Source organism: Phyllobates terribilis, unplaced genomic scaffold, assembly GCF_046119375.1.
Source record: "Phyllobates terribilis strain yellow unplaced genomic scaffold, ASM4611937v1 Scaffold_3__8_contigs__length_932513732, whole genome shotgun sequence".
NCBI classification, from domain to species: domain Eukaryota; kingdom Metazoa; phylum Chordata; class Amphibia; order Anura; family Dendrobatidae; genus Phyllobates; species Phyllobates terribilis.
The window spans coordinates 359,901,931-359,916,035 of NW_027362763.1; the positions used below are offsets into that span (position 1 = coordinate 359,901,931).

Genomic DNA, 14,105 nt, shown 5'->3' on the forward strand with positions numbered 1-14,105 from the left:
TAGGCACTGCTTACTTTGTATGTCACAGAATGCTTTTGGAAGAACGTTATTCTATGGTAAAAATTGAATAACTAACAGGTAACGCTCCCTCTCTAAGAAGAGTTTCTTCAGTAGCTGCAGTGTATGTTACACAGCCTTGTGCCTCAACTAATACAAAACAGAAAAATTATACACCTTAGATGTTCCAGACCTTCTCTATAAAAATGATGAGGAGCTTTCATAACAATCAAATAATAAGTGGTGAACAGAATGCTCCCCCTGCTCTTCAAAAAGAGGCACTGCAGCAGCTGAATTATGTATTATATGGGATAATCTGCACTTGTCCAGCATCCTTGTAATTTGATATGATCATGAAAACTCCTTGGCTATTATTCTTAGGGTATGTGCATCTTTTTTCAGGCACTACAAAGAATGAACATATGATTTGCAATGTAAAAATGACTTGCTGTGCTTATGTTCAGCCTATTTGAACTTCTTTTAAAGAAGCACTCCCACTAACCTTTTTATTGTTTAAATGTGTGTGTATGTGCATGTAATGTAGTGTGAGTGTATTAATATACTCACCTACCCCTGCTCTCTCCTGTGTCCAGGGCCGTTCTTCGGTTCTTCTGAATGACGTCACCTCTCTGCTGACTCCTCCCGGACACGCTGCACTCTGCGTGACACGGAAGTGACTTTTACAAAGTAAGCCTGTGGAGCATCAGAACGAGGCACTATAGGCTGTCATTATAACAGCGACTTCCAGCTCACGCTTAGAGCATAGAATGAGCACGGCAGGTCTCATTTGTGGTGACATCACTGAGAAAAGCAGAAGAACGGCGCTGGACACCAGAGAGAGCAGCGGTAGGTGGGTATATTAACACACTCACACTACATTACTGTACATACACACACACATTAAAACAATAAAATGTTATTGGGAGTGCTTCTTTAACCGCATCAGGCTTCAATCAAAAACAATGACGCACCTGAAAGAAGTGGACAGTCCATTCTTCTGGCGGCTTCTGCTTGCAATCCTCTCACTATTAGTACATAAATTTAAAAAAAAAAAAAAAAAAAGCTGACGGCAAAGCCACTGCAAAAAAACTTCAGAGGACACATAGAATTCTAGAAAAATACAGGTGGCTTTCCTGAAGCATTTTAGCACGAAAAACACATCAGGTATGTCGGCATCTAAAATACATCATGTGCACATACCCTTATAATTTACTGTAAAGGTACAAACTCTTCCTTCTTTATAATGTATTACATTCAATTTATATTACAATGAATACTTATTTGTGGCAGTCTGTCACAGAGCATTACATTGTAGGCATTGCTTGCTTTATAGCTACCTGCACAAGCAGTCTGTCACAGAGCATTACATTGTAGGCACTGCTACATTGTAAAGCTGAAGGCAAGGCAGGACTAAAAGCTATGAAAATTTGACATACTAAAGTGAACCATACACATGTATGTGGAGATCAGCAGCAACTGAGGTGCCACTTGCTTCCAAAAAACAAGGGATCAGATACATAAAATCTACCCTGTCCATCCAAGTTTTCCATGACAGCAGTCTATGTGGGATTGTCTGTCAGCTCTCAATAGATTGATGTTAGACTCAACTGAAATTGATAGGATTTGCTGACATAATTTTATTGTCTACAAGTCGAGTTTATATGACCAGCAAGCTAGATGGTTTATAGTCATCCGATTAAAGATTGCTGGACTAATAGTGCATTTACACTGGCCAACCGCGGCTGTTTAAACGACCGCGGATCAACTACGTGTAAGCTGATCAGCAGATGATTAATAGCCTGTTTAGACAAGCCAACCACACTTCCAATGCGCACAGAATGATAGTTGATACAATCGTTGTATGCACATGGAACATCAATGTTCTCGGCAGCACATGTCCTGTTTATTTAAGACGATGTGCTGCCAAAAAAAATATTTTTAAAAACCTTAAAAATCCTTTCACACAATGAACTAGTGTTTTGCGATTTTGTCGTGACCTGTTTAAACAGGCTAACAATCGGGAATGAGTGTTTCTCTATTTGGACATTGAAGATGCACACTAACTACATCATTTCAATGTTACAGCAGATGGGGTGTAATCTAGGTTGTTTCTGTTATCCTACTGACAAATAGGGCTTTCTTCCCTGGCCATTAAGTGCTGCTTCGGTCTTTGGCAGTGCTGTGTTCCTACTCTGTCCTACATTATCACAATACTGTACAGACAAGCTAGCTACATGCACTCTCGCAGACACATTAATTTACTGTCAATCTCACAGCACACATACTATTTACCTTCACATTCACACTCTCACACACTTCATCATTCCACACAGCCCTCACAGATTACCAAAGCTGTATGCACATCCACCCTTTTACCACACATCACAGTATTTTCCTGGGTTCATCAGGGTCCCTTTGGGACAGTTGAAATGTTCAGCAAAGTCCCTTGAATTTGAGAGGGTTCCAATAACTCTAAATTTGGCTGGACTATGAGGATCTGTAACTAGCCCTTCATGGCTGCTCTCAGGGGTCCGCACAGAACACCAAACCTACAAGAGACAGTAAAATAGCTTAGTTTCAAGGAAATGTCAGTAAAAAAGGCTTGACAGGGCTATCAGAGCAGCTGAGTGTGGATATCACCTGTGCAAATCCCAAAAAGAAAAGCTGATGGTTGGTCAGTTTCACTCCAGGCAATCGCTTTTCTTCACCATGTTTCTGTAACCAGGATTTGTAGGCCTGAAAGAAAATAGAGACAATAAAGACATTACAAAGTAACACATAGTTCAACAGTTACAGGAGAAGTGAGGGCCCTGCTCGCAAGCTTACAATCTATAAGAGACCAGGACCTTTTTTAAGCAGGTAATGTATGTATTGAGCCTTTGATTATCAGCAAATTTCCTTTTTAGCCCTAGCAGAACAATCCTTTGTTTCCCTTCCTGTTCCATCAGTAACAGGCACAAAAGATAAGTTAGAGCGTACCTAACATTTCAGAATAAATTGTCATATATTTGTACGCGACGAACTACAGTAATATTCCCATGTTCCATCTTATGCCACATCTGTTAATAGCTTCAAGATTCAGAAACCCTGAAGCGGTTAAAAGAAGTGACCTGTCCATTCTTCGAGCGTCTTCTGCTATGAAGTCACCTGCTCTCTGTAATTGAAAAGATAGTGCAAAAGACGCTAGCGGTGGAGCCACCACAAGATTGTCTAAAAGTTTGCTGGTGACCATCCTGAAGCTCCTTCGCCATAAAAAAACTCATCTTAGACTGTCTAGTCTAAGTTTGCACTGTATAATTACTCGGTATTGATATATCTGCCCCATTGAATATATACAAAATTAGAAAAGGAAACAATGCAGTAGTAAATAATAATTAATGATTTTAAAAACTGCACGTCAAGTTTGAAAACCATATGCTTTTCAAAATGTGGTTTTACTATGAATTTTATAATAAGGTTTTGGATGTGTGACACCAAACTGGCATGTGTACATATTACAGTAAGAGTCTTCAATATTAAGAGCTTAGATCTGATGTGATTCAATACAAATAAAACATGAAAAATGTGGTGATACTATTCTGTCACAGTATGATGGGAATCAAGTGATCTCTTAATGGCAATATTTATTGTCAGTCATTGTATATACTGTACATATTTTTTAGCTTTTTCAGTGACTGTGTAAAGGAATTATTCATTCTCTGAATGACCGGACTATTTACCCATGGTATAGAGCAGGGATGTCGAACTCAAACACACAGAGGGCCAAAATGAAAAACTTAGACAAAGTCGCAGGCCAACCAGTATACAGAATAATGGGCCCTACAAAGTCCTCCATACAAAATAATGGGCCCCACATAGTCCTCCATACAGAATAATGGTCTCCTCATTGTCCTCCATACAAAATAATGGCCCCACATAAGGGTGGTGGTTCTGGTATCGTGGGCCAAATAAAACCACCCCATGGGCCAAAGTTTGACATGTACAGTGCCTACAAGTAGTATTCAACCCCCTGCAGATTTAGCTGGTTTGATAAGATGCAAATAAGTTAGAGGCTTCAAACTGCAAACGAGAGTAGGTTTTATGAACAGAAGCATAAATCTTACAAACCAAAAAGTTATGTTGCTCAGTTGAATTTTATTAAATTTTAAACATAAAAGTGTGGGTCAATTATTATACAACCCCTATGTTTAATATTTTGTGGAATAACCCTTGTTTGCAATTACAGCTAATAATCGTCTTTTATAAGACCTGATCAGGCCGGCACAGGTCTGTGGAGTTATCTTGGCCCACTCCTCCATGCAGATCTTCTCCAAGTTATCTAGGTTCTTTGGGTGTCTCATGTGGACTTTATTCTTGAGCTCCTTCCACAAGTTTTCAATTTGGTTAAGGTCAGGAGACTGACTAGGCCACTCCAACACCTTGACTTTTTCCCTATTGAACCAGGCCTTGGTTTTCTTGGCTGTGTGCTTTGGGTCGTTGTCTTGTTGGAAGATGAAATTACGACCCATCTTAAGATCCTTGATGGAGGAGCGGAGGTTCTTGGCCAAAATCTCCAGGTAGGCCGTGCTATCCATCTTCCCATGGATGCGGACCAGATGGCCAGGCCCCTTGGCTGAGAAACAGCCCCACAGCATGATGCTGCCACCACCATGCTTGACTGTAGGGATGGTATTCTTGGGGTCGTATGCAGTGCCATCCAGTCTCCAAACGTCACGTGTGTGGTTGGCACCAAAGATCTCGATCTTGGTCTCATCAGACCATAGAACCTTGAACCAGTCTGTCTCAGAGTCCTCCAAGTGATCATGAGCAAACTGTAGACGAGCCTTGACATGACGCTTTGAAAGTAAAGGTACCTTACGGGCTCGTCTGGAACGGAGACCATTGCGGTGGAGTACGTTACTTATTGACTGAAACCAATGTCCCCACTGCCATGAGATCTTCCCGGAGCTCCTTCCTTGTTGTCCTTGGGTTAGCCTTGACTCTTCGGACAAGCCTGGCCTCGGCACGGGAGGACACTTTCAAAGGCTGTCCTGGCCGTGGAAGGCTAACAGTAGTTCCATAAGCCTTCCACTTACGGATGATGCTCCCAACAGTGGAGACAGGTAGGCCCAACTCCTTGGAAAGGGTTTTGTACCCCTTGCCAGCCTTGTGACCCTCCACGATCTTGTCTCTGATGGCCTTGGAATGCTCCTTTGTCTTTCCCATGTTGACCATGTCTGAGTGCTGTTCACAAGTTTGGGGAGGGTCTTAAATAGTCAGAAAAGGCTGGCAAAAGAGATCTTTAATCCACACATGTGAAGCTCATTATTCTTGGTGCCTGAACTACTTCTTAATACTTTAGGGGGACCAAACAGAATTCTTGTGGTTTGAGGGGTTGAATAATAAATGACACTCTGAATTAACTTTTTACGTTTTAAAAAAAAAAAAAAAAATTTGCTGCAGTGCATTTCCCACTTCCAGGCTGATCTACAGTACAAATGTCACAATGCCAAGTTAATTCCGCATGTGTCAACCAGCTAAATCGGCAGGGGGTTGAATACTACTTGTAGGCACTGTATGGTATAGAGGTATTATTTAATTTCTGTATGGCAGCATTTTTCAATCACTATGTGAAAGTAATATTTGGTCAATGTATAGCAGTACTACTTTGGAGAAGCAGCATAATTTAATTTGGCCCTGTACGTCACATAGCACAAATACTTAACATTCTGGCACTTACATGGTATGCCGCCTTTAAGCCACCATTGTCAGCTATATTCTCCCCAAGTGTTTGACGTCCATTGACCTTCTCTCCGTTCACACTGTAAGCGTTATATTGACTAACCATGCACTCAGTACGATTTTTAAATGCCTCCAGAGATGAGTTTTGCCACCAAGGACGTAAGTTACCTTCCTCGTCATATTCCCGTCCTGTCACAGAAATGATAATTGAAGAGAGATATGTAAGTGCACAACAATAGCACATGTAGCCTTTGATTCATAAAAATAAGACCGGAACAAGGGTGGATAAATGGAAAATGTAATTATTTAAAAATGGTCAACAATTAATTCAAATTTTCATCAGTCAGACTAAGACTACCATACGCTCTGTAAGCTTGGAGTATTCATGCAATGTAACTAAACATATAACTTTACTTTTTTAATCAAGCGGCTGCAACACCTTTAGCCTTTCAGTTCATCATTTAGGACTAAGTAATGCACACAAGACAGAGATATCAAAGATTTATGACAGTAGGAGGGGCTCCTTATTTTCCATCAATGTACCGAATAATCATTCAATGGGTATTACCCATAAATGAGGATATTTTCAATGTCATTTGGTATCCCTTTAACTCCTTTACCCTCGAGGGTGGTTTGCACGTTAATGACCAAGCCAATTTTTACAATTCTGACCACTGTCACTTTATGATTTAATAACTCTGGAACGCTTGAACGGATCCCCCTGATTCTGAGATTGTTTTTTCGTGACATATTGTACTTCATGATGGTGGTAAAATTTCTTCGATATGACTTTTGTTTGTGAAAAAAATCGGAAATTTGGCAAAAATGTAGAATATTTTGCAATTTTCAAACTTTAAATTTTCATGCCCTAAAATCAGAGAGATATGTCACACAAAATTGTTAATAAAGAACATTTCCCACATGTCTACTTTACATCAGCACAATTTTGGAACCAAAATTTTATTTGTTAGGAAGTTATAAGGGTTAAAATTTGACAAGCGATTTCTCATTTTTCCAACAAAATTGACAAAACCATTTTTTTAGGAACCACATCACCTTTGAAGTGACTTTGAGGGGCCTTTATGACAGAAAATACCCAAAAGTGACACCATTCTAAAAACTGCTCCCCTCAAGGTGCTCAAAACCACATTCAAGAAGTTTATCAACCCTTCAGGTGCTTCACAGGAATATTTGGAATGTGGAAGAAAAAAATTAACATTTATTTTTTTTCACAAAAATGTTATTTTAGGCCCCAATTTTTTTATTTTTACAAGGGTAACAGAAAAAAATGGACCCCAGAATTTGTTGTGCAATTTCCACTGAGCACACCAGTACCCCATATGTGGGGGAAAACCACTGTTTGGGAGCACGGCAGGGTTCGGAAGGGAAGGAGCGCCATTTGACTTTTTGAATGTAAAATTTGCTTGAATAATTAGCGGACGCCATGTCGCGTTTGAAGAGCCCTTCATGTGCCTAAACAGTGGAAACCCCCGACAAATGACACCATTTTAAAAACTAGACCCCTCAAGGTTTTTATCAAGGGGTATAGTGAACATTTTGAACCCAGAGGTACGACACAGAAATTGATAACATTAGGTCATCATACTGAATAAGTTGTCATTAGTCTTGAGCGCAAGTGCTCGCTACTTGAGTTTGCATCGGTACTCAGGTATGCATCATGTATAGCATGTGCTCGGGTGACATGCTCGAGTCCCAACATGCGGGGATCGTTTGTGCATGGCAGGCAATGCCCGCAAGGTATTTTTGGCAGCAAAGCATATGGGGCGGAGACTCGAGCATGTCACTCGAGCACCCACGATACTCGTGCATACCCGAGCACCCAATGCAAACTCAAGTAGCGAGCACTTGTGCTCAACACTAGTCGCCATATCGTGATCATTTTTTTTTCTTTACTTTTGAAAAAATCCCAACCCTAACCCTAGCACAACCCTAACCCTAGCACAAACCTCTCCCTAACCCTAGCACAACCCTATCCCTAACCATAGCACAACCCTAACCCTAGAGTTTATTTTTTACGCCTTTCCTCGTGCGGTATAAGTGATTAGACGACTTTATTCTTCAGGTCAGTGCGATTACAGCAATGCCAGATGCATATTGGTTTTTTATGATTGACAGCTGTCACACACTAAAATATTTTTTTTTTTGCAAAGACTAGTTTTTGCTTTGCCATATTTTCAGAGCTATAATTTTTCCATATTTCGGCCGATAGAGTCATGTGATGGCTTGTTTTTTCGCGGGACAAGTTGACGTTTTTATTGGTACCATTTTCAGGCATGTGACATCTTTTGATCGCTTTCTATTCCGATTTTTGGGAGGCAGAATAAACAAAAACTAACAATTCAGGAATTTTATTTTTTCTATTATGCCATTCTGCGTGTGTTAAGATTGATAAGCCAGCTTTATTCTTGGGGTCAGTACGTTTACAGCGGTATCACATTTTTAGCTTTATTCTCAGAGCTATAACTTTTTTATTCTTCGGCTGATGGAGCTGTATTGCAGCTTGTTTTTTGCAGGACAAGATGACGTTTTCAACGGTACCATTTTTATCTACATTCGTCTTTTTGATCGCGTTTTTTCCATTTTTTGTTTGGCGGTAAGATAAAGCATCGTCTTTTGCTTGTTTTTGTTTTTTTTCACCGTGTTCACTAAAGGGATTAGCTAGTGGAACAGTTTTATAGGTCAGGTCGTTCCGGATGCGGCAATACCAAATATGTGTACTTTTATTGTTTGTTTGTTTTTTCAAAATAATATTTATTCATGGGTACAATATATTTTTATTTTTGGGGATTATTTATTTATTTATTTTTTATATATTTTTTTTTATATTTTTTTTTCACTTTCTGATACTTTTTTTAACTTTTACACTTTGTCCCACTATGGGACTTTCATTTTTTTACCCAGATCGCTTGTATAGCATAGAAATGCTGCAGCAGTATCTCTATGCTATGCAAGATGCAGCCCTGCACACACAAGTTAGGTAGACCGTGCACTGAGCACGGTCTACCTAACTTCCTGCTGCCTGGTGACCCGGATGTCGTCATAACGACATCGGGTCACCATGACAACCACCAGGACCCCACACAGACAGCGCGGGACGCCGGAGAGGAGGTAAGTATCGGCGCTTACCTCCCCTTGCCACCGGAATGCTGCAATTGACTTCAATCGCAGCATTTCGGGGGTTAATGTGCCAGGAGCGGTGCGGGGCCACTCCTGGCACATAGTACCGGGTGTCAGCTGTGACAATCAGCTGACACCCAGCGGCGATCGCCCCGCACCACTTGTGTGCGGGCGCAATCGCATTCTGTGTAATAGTACGTCCCTTGCCTAATAGGCCTAGGCCACAAGGACGTACTATTACCACAAATGTCAGAAAGGGGTTAAAGTGAATCTCTGATTACTTGCTAAGTTACAGAGATGTTCTTTAAGTTGGATTTTAAATAACATATTGTCCTAACTCTGTTGTTGGAAAACCTGGGGCCAGGGGTTCCTTCCCTGTACCTAATGCTAGGGGGGCCCTAGCTATCCCTACTCCCCAGATTACTTCTGATGGTGAAGACGCCGTAGCCACGTACCTTGAACTACTGAATCTTCCTGCCTAAGAGGTAGTATTTTAGAGTGTCCAATGCCTACTTGATGGCCAAACATTCCTTATCCACTATGGAGTAATTCTTCTCACAAGATGTCAGCTTACGGCTTAAATACATTATGGGGTGCTCTTCCCAGTTCATCTCTTGTTATAGGACAGCACCCAGCTTGGTATCTGATTCATTTTCGTTTGGACCACAAACTCTTTCGAGAAATCTGGTGCCACCAAAACTGACTTTTTACACAGGGCTTGCTTTAGTTCCTGGAAGGCCGTCTCAGCTTCTGGAGACCACTTAGCCATAGCCGATTTTGTCCCTTTAAGGAGGTCTGTCAAAGGGGTGGCTATCATGGTGAAGTTAGGGATGAACCGGCGGTAATAGCCCACGATGCCCAGGAACGCTCTGATCTTCCTTTTTGAGAGAGGTTGTGGCCAACCCTGGATTGCTTCAACTTTATTTGTTTGGGGCTTAATCACGCCTCTGCCTACGGCATAGCCCAAAAATTTTTTCCTCCATGCCCATGGCACATTTCCTCAGGTTGATGGAAAACCCCGCCTTCCGCAGAGCATCGAATATCGCCTGGACTTTTTTCAGATGGCTTCCCCAATCCTGGCTGTAGATCACAATATTATCCAGGTAGGCAACTGCGTTCTTCTTGTGGGGATTGCAACCCAAACGGCATCATTATGTATTGGAAACATCCATCTGGGGTTGAGAAGACCGTCTTCTCCTTGGCATCTTGGGACATGGGTATTTGCCAATATCCTTTCGTGAGCTCAAGGGTGGTAATGTACCTGGCCGGTCCTAATCTTTCAATTAGTTTGTCTACCCTGGTCATTTGGTAGGTGTCGAACTTCGAGTCATTGCAGAACCGCCATTCTCCATTTGGTTTTGGCACTAAGACTATGGGACTGGAACAGCCACTCTTGGACTCTTCAAAGACTCCTAGACCCAGCATGCGCTTCACCTCTTTCGACATTACCTCTCTGCAGGCTTCAGGAATCCGGTATGGCTTCAAGTTTACTCGGACATGAGGCTCCGTAAGCACCTCATGCTCTATGATCTGAGTACACCCTGGTAGAGCCGAGAACAGGTTCCTGTCCCGCTGTAGCAACTCGTGGAACTGTTGTTTTTGGGCACATAACAGCGACTCTCCCACCTTGACCTCTCCCACATCGGCTTCCGACTTTGACACCAAGCACGGAGCTTCCACGGGCTCCCTATCTCAGGTTGACGTGGTACACCTGGTAGCGCTTCCTTCTTCCTGGTTTGTGGGCTTTATAGTTGACATCACAAACCTTTTCCACTACTTCATAGGGGCCCAGCCACTTAGCCAGGAATTTGCTCTCCACCGTAGCTACCAGTACCCGATGCCTAGAGTTGAAGTGTCTCACCCTCGCCGACCTATTGTACACCCTCTACTGTGCCTCTTGTACTTTGAGGAGGAGTTCTTTAACAATGAGCATCACCTCTGCAATCCTCTCTTGCATCTGGGCCACATGTTCGATCACACTCCTGTAGGGTGTAGACTCCGCCTCCCAGGTCTCCTTTGCTACGTTCAGGAGTCCCGCGGGGGTGTCAGCCATATAACAGCTAAAACGGGGAGAATCCAGTAGAGGCCTGTTGAACTTCTCTAATGAAGAACAGAAAGTACGGCAGTAGACAGTCCCAGTCCCGGCCAGCTTTCTCTACGACCTTTTTTAACATGGCCTTCAAGGTTTTATTAAACCTATCCACTAAGCCATCTGTCTAGGAGTGGTAGACTGAGGTCCTGAGTTGTGTGATCTGCAGGGTCCTGCACAACTCTCTCATCACCCATGACATAAATGGGGTCCCTTGGTCTGTTAGGATCTCCTTAGGCAACCCCGTTCTAGAGAAGATGTGGACCAACTCCCGGGCTATACATTTGGCAGAGGAGTTACGTAGTGGCACGGCCTCCGGATACGGTGTAGCATAGTCCAGTATCACCAGGATATACTGATGTTCTCTGGCAGACTTGACCAAGGGTCCCATTAGATCCATGGCTATACGATCAAACGGTACCTCAATGATTGGCAATAGCACTAAGGGGCTAGGGAAGTGAGCCACCGGGGAAGTCAGCTGCCAGGTGGGACATGACCTACAATAATTTACAATTTCTCTGTGACAACTGGGCCAATAGAACCTCTGGAGGATCCTTTCCTGGGTTTTCTCTAACCCCAGATGACCACCCAACACATGTGTATGGGCCATATCTAACACCCTGCGTCTGTACGGCCCTGGCACTAGTAACTGCTCGATTACCTCCCCTCTGAGCTCCCCATTTACAGCAAAGTACAGATATCGGGTGTCAGCCCCCGGCTCTTGAGCAACACTATTAAGAACAGTTACATTGTCAAACGCCCCTTTTAGAGTTAAGTCCCTGAGCTGGGCGGTTCCAAAGTTTCCTCCGGACACCTCCAGTTCAGGGATGTTGGCTTCCGGGGATGCTACCTCATCCTCATCCAGCACACAAAAGGGAAACCTGTTGGCTGCGGCCTGTGATGAGGTTTCTTTAGGTGCGACCTGGTTGTTGTCCGGACGACCATGCTTCCTCCAATTCTCCCACAAGTCCCAAAAGAAGGCAAAGTCCCGCCTTATTATAACAGGGTGCAATAGGTCCTTGACTACGCCCACCTCATGGGACTCGGCGCCACAGTTTGTGTCTATGACCACTTGGAAAGCAGGGTAGTCCTTAGCGTCCCCATGGATACAACGGACGCCGACCTTTTTCACTGGAACCAGTCGATGAGGAATTGTGGCCCTTACTAGGGTTACCAAACTCCCTGAGTCTAACAGAGCAGTAAATTGCACTCCATTCACTGACAAGAGGCATGCCTGCGGTCCCTCGCCTGGTTGAGGGACAGCACTGCAGGCAGGATATGTAAAGTACGAACAGCACTGTCCTGTGCTGCAGTCCATTGGCTCGTTTGTCATATGGGGCAACAGGCGGCTATGTGACCTGGGGTGTGACATCACCAACATACTATGTTATTGGGCGGAACCTTTGGCAGCAACTCAGACCCCTCCTGGGCTCTAGGATGCCCCCCAGATGTGGCTCTATTTTCCCTCTTTTGGGTGTAGGCCCCCTTTTGGTAACCCCAGTATGGAGACGCTACGACCCCTGGCTTTCCCAAGGAACTCTCCATCGCCTGGAACCTTTCTACCAACCCCACCAGGTCATTGGCATTACGGGGATCTCCCTGGGCAACCCAGGCTTTACCCGACCTCGGAAGGGAGTGGATGAACCTGTCCATGACGACCCTCTTCACCATCTGTGCTGGAGAGGACGATTCAGGTTGCAACCACTTTTGGACCAGGTGTATGAGGTCGAACATTTGGGACCGGTGAAGTTTGTCATTGCAATAGGCCCAATGCTGCACCTGTTGCGCCCTGACAGTCAGAGTCACTCCCAAGCGCGCCAAGATTTCTGTTTTTAAGTTGGCATACTCTTTTGCGTCCTACAAGGCCAAGTCATAATAGGCTTTCTGCGGCTCGCCTGTTAAATATGGCGCCCGAACCTCCGTCCACTGTTTCGGAGGCTATTTCTCCTGTTCCACCACCCTTTCAAATACAGTCAGGAACGCCTCGACGTCATCACCCGGGGTCATCTTTTGTAATGCTCTCCTTACTGTCTTCCTGACATGTGAGTCATTACCTGGACTTGGGGGTGGGGCGGTTGCCCTGCAACGGATCACCTCAGCTAGGAGCTTCATTTGCTGCTTGTGCTGCAGTTGCTGCATCTGCTGCTGTTGCCACTGCTTCTGTTGATGCTGCTGCTGTTGCCACTGCTGCTGCTGCTGTTGATGCTGCTGGAGATTAGCCTGCACCAGTTGCTTTATCAACTCCTTCATGCTGCCGGATGTCTCTTGCTGGCTGGCGGCCTTCACCCAGAACATAAACAGTTACCTGTAGCAGTCACACTGCCCCTTGGGATTCGTGCCCATGCTTCTAGCACCAATTGTAGGGTTTTGGTACTCACTCAGCCGCGTTAGAGGTAGGCACAAGAAACAGTTTCTTGTAAAAACGTCCAAGGCAGGTTTATTGTACCTTCATAAACCGCACTTTTAGAAGTAAACAAAAGACAGCCTTGTCCGGCACAGAGTAACAAAAACAGAAAAGAAACAGTCCATACAATATGGCGGGGTCGCCCACTCATGGTCAGTGTCCTTTAGCGCAAAACACTCTAAAGGTCTCCACACCTCCAGCTACAGACACAGAATGAGACACTCAGTCTCCATTTTATTTACACGCCCTGGGGTGGGGATATGTGTGCAGCCAATCTCTCCCAACTCTTATGACTGCTCGGAAAAACCGGCCCTGATACGCCCAATTAACCCTCTCAGCACTAAGTGTGCTGGAGCATACTTTTTCCCGGGTTTACATCACCGAAGCTACCAACCTCAGTGATACATATCTCCCCTCAAGGACCTGTCCGGCGGCCATCTTACAGGGCGAATATGCAGTATCCAGCCGAGGCCACTATACAGTTGATTGAGCTGTGCTGTGATCCTCCGCAACTGGTAACATCCGTTTGCCGCTGGCCCTGGGAACAGCTGGTTGTTAGGGGTGCCGGATGTCTCACCCCCACCAATCTGGTAATGATGATCTATCTTAAGGATATGTTATCAATATAATGTAGTGGACAACCCCTTTGTTAAAATTGGGGTGCTACTATTATCACTTACATCTGAAAAGAAATTATATTGGATTCGATACAATCCATACTTAGTTTCCATCGATTGCTTCTGATATCACTGTAAA

The 14,105-nt window shown here is 43.9% G+C and overlaps 1 protein-coding gene across 2 annotated transcripts in view; it reads right to left on the reverse strand.

Annotated features, from left to right (window-relative positions):
• Positions 1-574: 574 nt before the first annotated feature.
• The window catches only part of ECE2 (endothelin converting enzyme 2), a 117,679-nt gene continuing 104,148 nt past the window's right edge, over positions 575-14,105 (reverse strand). For both annotated transcript variants that reach the window (XM_073675335.1, XM_073675333.1), the window contains 3 exons: positions 5,717-5,907; positions 2,638-2,733; positions 575-2,546 (listed from right to left, as the gene is read on the reverse strand). In XM_073675335.1, the coding sequence (XP_073531436.1) occupies positions 2,370-2,546; positions 2,638-2,733; positions 5,717-5,907 (464 nt within the window). In that variant the 3' untranslated portion in view covers positions 575-2,369. The remainder of the gene's footprint in view (positions 2,547-2,637; positions 2,734-5,716; positions 5,908-14,105) is intronic.